Here is a 6,806-nt window from a genome sequence, read left to right on the forward strand (position 1 = left end):
TCATTGGGATAGATCTCTTGACTGCCTATCGAGTGACAGTGGATTGCTATCAGAGGTTTGTCCAGTTCCGTTCGGAGGATGACGAGTCTTGGTATTTCTATGGTGAGGGAGCGTGACCCCCAATGCCAGTGGTTTCTGCTCTAAAGGCCCGACGTGCTTTATAGTCTGGCGGGGAAGGCTACCTTATCTACGCCATTGATGCATCCTTTTGGGAGCCGGATATCCAGGAGATACCAGTGGCTCGTGATTTCCCAAATGTGTTTCCGGAGGAAATTCCAAGTTTGCCACTAGTACGGGAGATCGAGTTTGGTATTGAGCTACTGTCAGGGACTACACCGATTTCCAGGACTCCTTATCGTTTAGCACCATCAGAAATGAAAGAGCTGCAGAAGCAATTGCAAGATCTTCTTGATAAGGGCTACATTCGACCCAGTGTTTCGCCATGGGGAGCCCCAGTGAAGTTTGTCAAGAAGAAGGATGGTTCGATGCGGTTGTGTATCGATTACCGTCAGTTGAATCAAGTGACAGTGAAGAATAAGTATCCTCATATAGATGATCTCTTTGATCAGTTTCAGGGTACTTCTGCCTATTCGAAGATTGATCTTCGGTCCGGGTATCATCAGTTGCGAGTTCGGCAAGAGGATGTTCCTAAGACAGCATTTCATACGTGATATGGACACTATGAGTTTCTAGTAATGTCGTTTGGTCTGACGAATGCTCCAGCTGTTTTTATAGATCTGATGAACAGAGTGTTCCGCGACTTTCTGGATAAGTTTGTTGTAGTGTTCATCAATGATATCTTGGTTTATTCTCGCAGCATGGATGAACATGCCTATCATCTCTACACTGTACTCCAGGTTTTGAGGGAGAGACAGCTGTACACGAAGTTGAGCAAGTGGACTTCTGGATCGACCGAGTTGTATTCCTTGGTCATGTCATTTCTCAGGAGGGCGTATCTTTTGACTCTAGCAAGACAGAGGCTATTCTGAATTGGTCGCGTCCGACTATAGCTTCTGAGATTCGTAGTTTCCTTGGTTTGGCAGGGTACTACCGGCGTTTTGTGAAGAATTTTTCTCAGTTAGCTAGGCCTTTGACACAGCTGACAAAGAAAGATGCTTCTTTCGTATGTTCTGATGCTTGTGAGGATAGTTTTTGTGAGTTGAGACGTCGTTTGACGACAGCTCCAATTCTTGTTTTACCGTCTGGATCAGGTGGGTTTGTAGTCTACACTGATGCTTCTCTCCAGGGTTTGGGGTGCGTGTTGACTCAGAATGGCCACATTATTGCATATGCTTCCAGACAGTTGAATACTCACGAGGAGAAATATCTCGTACATGATCTAGATCTTGCAACCATTGTCTTTGCTCTGAAGACATGGCGTCACTATTTGTACGCAGAAAGATTCGAGATCTTCACCGATCATAAGAGTTTGAAGTATCTGTTCACTCAGGCTGAGTTGAACATGCGTCAGCGTCGTTGGATGGATCTGTTGAAGGATTATGATTGTGAGATCAAGTACCATCCAGGTTCATCGAACCCCATTGCTGATGCGCTTAGTCGCAAGGTCTATGTGAGTTCCCTTCGTACCAGTTCGGTTTCAAGGGCAGTAGAGGGAGTGTTGTTCTTTGGGATTCACATTCCGTCATAAGAAAAAACAGCAAGGGATTCATGTTTCTTATGTGCTTGCAGAGACAGCCTTGTATCGACGAATCCAGGAAGCTCAGAATTCTGATTTGAGGACTAAGAAGTTAGCCCGTTTGGCTGAGGGTGGAAATACTTCTGGTTTCCATCTACAAGGAGACGGTCTGTTGTGTCTTTCTAGTCGAGCAGTGGTACCCGAGGATTCTTCTTTGAGGGAAGAGAGCTTATCACAAGCTCACCGCAGTAGATTTTCTGTACATCCAGGAAGCATGAAAATGTATAAGGATCTTCGCACACGATTTTGGTGTAAAGGGATGAAGCGCAGCGTTTATCAGTTTGTATCCCGATGCCTTGTGTGTCAGCAGGTCAAGGCAGAGTTTAGACGACCCGGAGGGTTATTTCACAGCTTAGAGATTCCTAAGTGGAAGTGGGAGCATGTGACGATGGATTTTGTCACCCACTTGCCTATGTCTTCCAGGAATTTTGATGCTATTTGGGTTGTGCAATTGTATGTGCGGGAGATCGTTCGATTGCATGGCATTCCATTGAGCATTGTCAGTGATAGAGATCCGAGATTCACCTCGAGATTTTGGGGTAGTTTCCAACGAGCCCTTGGTACTAATTTGAGCTTGAGTACGGCTTATCATCCAGAGACAGACGGACAGTCCGAGCGTACTATTCGCACTTTAGAGGATATTCTTCGCACAGCGGTGATGGATTTTGGTCCAGTGTGGCATGATCATTTACCATTGGTGGAGTTCGCTTACAACAATAGTTACCATCGCAGCATTGGCATGGCACCATTTGAGGCTCTTTATGGACGACGTTGTCGTATACCTCTGTTTTGGGATGAGGTTGATGAGCGTCAGGTTGAGGGTCCTCAGACGATTCAGCAGATGACTGATGCAGTCGAGTTGATCCGACGCAGGATTAAGGCGGCCTAGGATCGACAAGCTAGTTACGCGAACACTCACCGGAGGCCGTTACACTTTGAGGTAGGAGAGAATGTATTCTTGCGTGTATCACCTTTTCGGAAGGTGATGAGGTTTGGTCGCAAGGGTAAGCTGACACCGAGATTTATTGGTCCTTTTAAGATTCTCGAGAAGGTTGGGGATGTGGCTTATCGTCTAACATTGCCACCAGATCTTTCGGTGATCCATGATGTGTTCCACGTGTCCTTATTGAGACAGTACGTGGCGGATGAGTCGCATATTTTGCATCCGACCGAGGTACAGAGGAAGCTACTTGGGAGTTAGAGAACCGGATGCGAGCCGAGCACCCCGAGTTATTTTGAGACTTTGTACTTCCTTGTATCAAGTTTGTACTTGTTCAGTTGTAATAAAGAAACATTCGTGTCGAGTCTTGTACTTTTCCTCTGACTTTAATTTCGAGGAAAATTTCTTAAGTGGGGGAGAATGTAGTGAACCGTATACATAATTAATGATTAATGAGTATATTAATAAATTGATCATGTTTTGATTAGTTAATACATGATTAAGAAAGTTTCTGTTGGATTAACGGACTTCAAAAATGGATTCAGAATGATCGGAAAATGCCCAAAGGGTGACCAGGAATGAAAGAAACGTTCATGGATCGGAAGCAACGTTCTAGCAGCTGATGTCATCCGTGATGGAAGCAAGATGACGTAATTGCTTACGCACTTGATGGGACATCGAAATCAACAAAGAGGAACGGACGCAACGTTCGTCAGGCAAAATGGATGCAATGATGGAGAACGGACGTTCCGTTTCGTGTCTATAAATAGAGGGTCCAAGAGTTCATTTCCTCGCATCTCTCTCCTCTCTTCCCTCTCGATTCCTAGGCCTTCTAACTCAGATCTAGGGAGATCTAGGCATCCTATCGGGATTCCGAAAGTGGCGCAGCGATATAGACGTCGTAGCGGAGATGTGTCCTAGTTTGAGGCTATCGACAGCAAAGGGCTAACAACGGACGCAGGTATAGCTTTGGCTTCCTAAAAATATTTAGGAGTATGCAATAGCTTAATTAAGGATTTTAGAGCTTAAATATCAATGCATGGGTAATTGCATTGTAGTAGCAGTAGACTGGACTAGTAGGCTTGGAGTCTAGACCAGCGGAGCTAGGTTTTGACCAGCATTGTTAGAGGTACGTAAGTACTGACCAAGATAACCGGCATGATATATTTGCATGTATGTTGCATGAGTATGTGCTATATTTTTTATCATGTTTTAGCATGTTTTACCGCCTTAGCACATGCACGATTTTACGTGTGACTGCATCCTGAGAGATGTGATTCATTGAAAGTCTCCATAGGGAACAGTGATCTCATGTTGGATTCGAGTCAGGTATGACAGTCTCCATATGGGACTTGTATCCTGTTTTGGATTCGGGTCAGGATGGGGTTGGCTCAGCCCTGATATAGAATATACGAGTACCCCGCGAAGTTGCTCTCTAGTCGGTACTGTATATTCCTGGCGCCATGAGCAAGTGTTTTACCTGGGATTTTAAATCATCTGTGTATGCATATTTGTACATATATCATTGCTTCCGTATTTGAGCGTAGTTGCTCATGCCCCTGTTTTTGGGTATCGTGGTGTACCTTGTGGCGGAGCAGGTTTGAGGTTGGATGGTCCAGGCGGCTCTTAGCAGGATTGAGGATCCGAGAGTGTGAGGTTTTAGAGGGTAGGGATTTTTTTACCCTGAACCTTCAATTTGGTTGTATAATGGTATTTATACACTTATGTTATCGTCGTTTGTATTCTGCCAATTGGATTTGTTGTACTTTGATTATCCCTCTTTACGCTTTTAATATTTTATTGCATGCGCTAATTAACTTTGATTAGATAGTGGATTCGGGTAGGGTCATTACATAAACACTGTACCGAAATGACTCCGTTTAGCAAAATTTATATGTTCTCAAAAGAAGACTTTGATGACTGAAATATTTGTATGCAAGCACATCTATCAGCACTAGACGATGACATGTGGTTTGTCATCACTGATGAACCTCTTGCAATCACCAAGATCAATACTGCTATAGCTCTTTCAGGAGGTGTTCCACAGTACATTAAGAAACCAAAAATCGAATGGATTGCTGAAGACAAAAAAAAGGCAAATCTTGACAATGTGGCTAAAGATATCTTATATAAAAATCTTGACAAGAACACCTTCAGCAAGATCAATACATGCAAAATCGGGAAAGAAATTTGGGAGAAATTGATTCAACTCTGTGAAAGAAATGAACAGACAAAGGAAAACAAACTGTCTGTTGCCACTCAAAAATTTGACAACATCAGGATGAAACCGGGTGAATCAATGACAGAATTTGATGAGAGAGTAAGCAGAATTGTTATTGAGCTTAATGGATTGGGAAAAACATATCCCAACAGGGAAGTTATTCTCAAAGTAATTCAAGGCATTTCCAAAGAATGGGATGTGAAAACAATGGCCATGAGAGAATCGAAGGACTTGAACAAACTAGAGCTGCATGATCTGTTTGCAGATTTGAAGGCCTATGAATTCGAGTTGCAAACTCGATAAGAAGATCAGTCCACCTCACAACTGACCAAAGCCTTGACTGCAGTAAAAATAGAGTCACCGGCTAAATCAAAAAAATCAGCAGAACAGCTGAGTAGTGATGCCTTGTCCTTGTTTGTGAAGAAGTTCGGGAAATTCATCAGAAAAAATCAAGAAGGATCCTACAGAAGAAATTTCCAAAAGAAAGATGCAGTCGAAGAACCAAGAAGTTGCTTCAACTGTGGGAAAACATGATATTTTATTGCTGATTGTCCCAAACCAAAGTACTTTGACAAAAGGAGAAGTTCAAGGGATGACAGACACACTTCGAGACAGAAACATGAAGCACTGGTTGCAAAAGATAGCAAAGCCAAGTGGGGCAGAAACAGATAGTGATTCAGAGGGATCCAACTGTTCCTCCAGTTCCAGTGATGATGAAGAAGAGGTCAAATGTCTCATGGCAAATGATCAAGAGCTTCCATCCACTAGTGAACATGTATTTGATTTTAGCTCAGAGGAATTTACCAGAGAGGAACTGATCAAAGCTCTTCATGATATGGCAAATGAGTATCATCAACTGTCCTTAGCATTCGATGAAGTCAGAGCCAAGCAAAATGATCTGCAAGATGCCTCAACTGAGGGAACAATCAGTTGAGATAAACTGTCTTGAAACAGAGATTGTTGTGCTCCGAACTGAGAATGAAAAACTCAAGATCAACATCATGAATCTTACAACAGAAAAACATAACATGGATGAATTAGTAAGATCATGGAATAAATCTTCGAGCCTGTTGACAGAAATGAATGATTCACAAAGACCTCTCCATGACAAAACTAGTCTTGGATATGGTAAAACAGTAGAAATTGGTGAATCGAGTACTCTACCCAAACTAAACATGTGCAAAGGCAAATACATAAACTTTGTACGAGCAGTTAGGGAAAATGAAAATGAAAAACCTATCCTAATGACTTGGCAGCAAATAGAGCAGATGAACAGAAAAATATTTGGTATCAGCTTCAATCCTCAGGAAACTAAGGTTGAGACCGCTAAAAGTCCTGAACGGACTAATGCATATCAACCTAATTCTATGAGAGGAAATCGAAGTCAATATCATAATCAACGTCTAGTTCAAAAGCGATATAGAAACTTCAAGGATACTGGAAAAGGCAAACAACATATGGTCTCACAAGCACATCACACTTCACCATCTAGAGCATCTAACTTAGTACGCACCTATAGGAACACAGAAACTGGTAAACTGGTTAAAGTATTTCAGGTTTGGATTCCTAAAGGATTAATCCTTCGTGGACCCAAATAAATGTGGGTACCAAAAATTATTCAACCTTGTGAATGCAGGTAACATGTACCAAAGAAAAGGTGGATGAATCATGGTACTTAGACAGTGGATGTTCAAGACACATGACTGGAAATGATAAACTGCTGTCTGAACTCGTTAAATACCATGGTCCCAGTATCACATTTGGTGACAACTCAAAGGGTAAGACCATGGGTAAGGGTAAGATTATCCACGACAACATTATCATTCAAGATGTTCTATTGGTTGAAACTCTCAAATATAACTTAATCAGCATTAGTCAAATGTGTGACTATGGGCACTCTGTTGAATTTCAAAAGCTAAATTGCATTGTTAAAGATGCCTCTGGTAACA

At 42.3% G+C, this 6,806-nt stretch overlaps 1 protein-coding gene across 1 annotated transcript; it reads left to right on the forward strand.

Moving 5' to 3' along the window:
- The first annotated feature begins 4,602 nt into the window (after positions 1-4,602).
- Positions 4,603-5,160, forward strand: LOC140877939 (uncharacterized). Its single transcript, XM_073281538.1, has one exon. The coding sequence runs from the start codon at positions 4,603-4,605 to the stop codon at positions 5,158-5,160; it is 558 nt and encodes a 185-aa protein (XP_073137639.1).
- The last annotated feature ends 1,646 nt before the right edge of the window (positions 5,161-6,806 follow it).

This window comes from Henckelia pumila, chromosome 2 (genome assembly GCF_033568475.1).
Source record: "Henckelia pumila isolate YLH828 chromosome 2, ASM3356847v2, whole genome shotgun sequence".
Taxonomy (NCBI): Eukaryota; Viridiplantae; Streptophyta; class Magnoliopsida; order Lamiales; family Gesneriaceae; genus Henckelia; species Henckelia pumila.

Excerpts from the sequence above, each read along its gene's own strand:
- LOC140877939 (XM_073281538.1), top strand. The coding sequence starts at position 4,603 with ATGTGGTTTGTCATCACTGATGAACCTCTTGCAATCACCAAGATCAAT.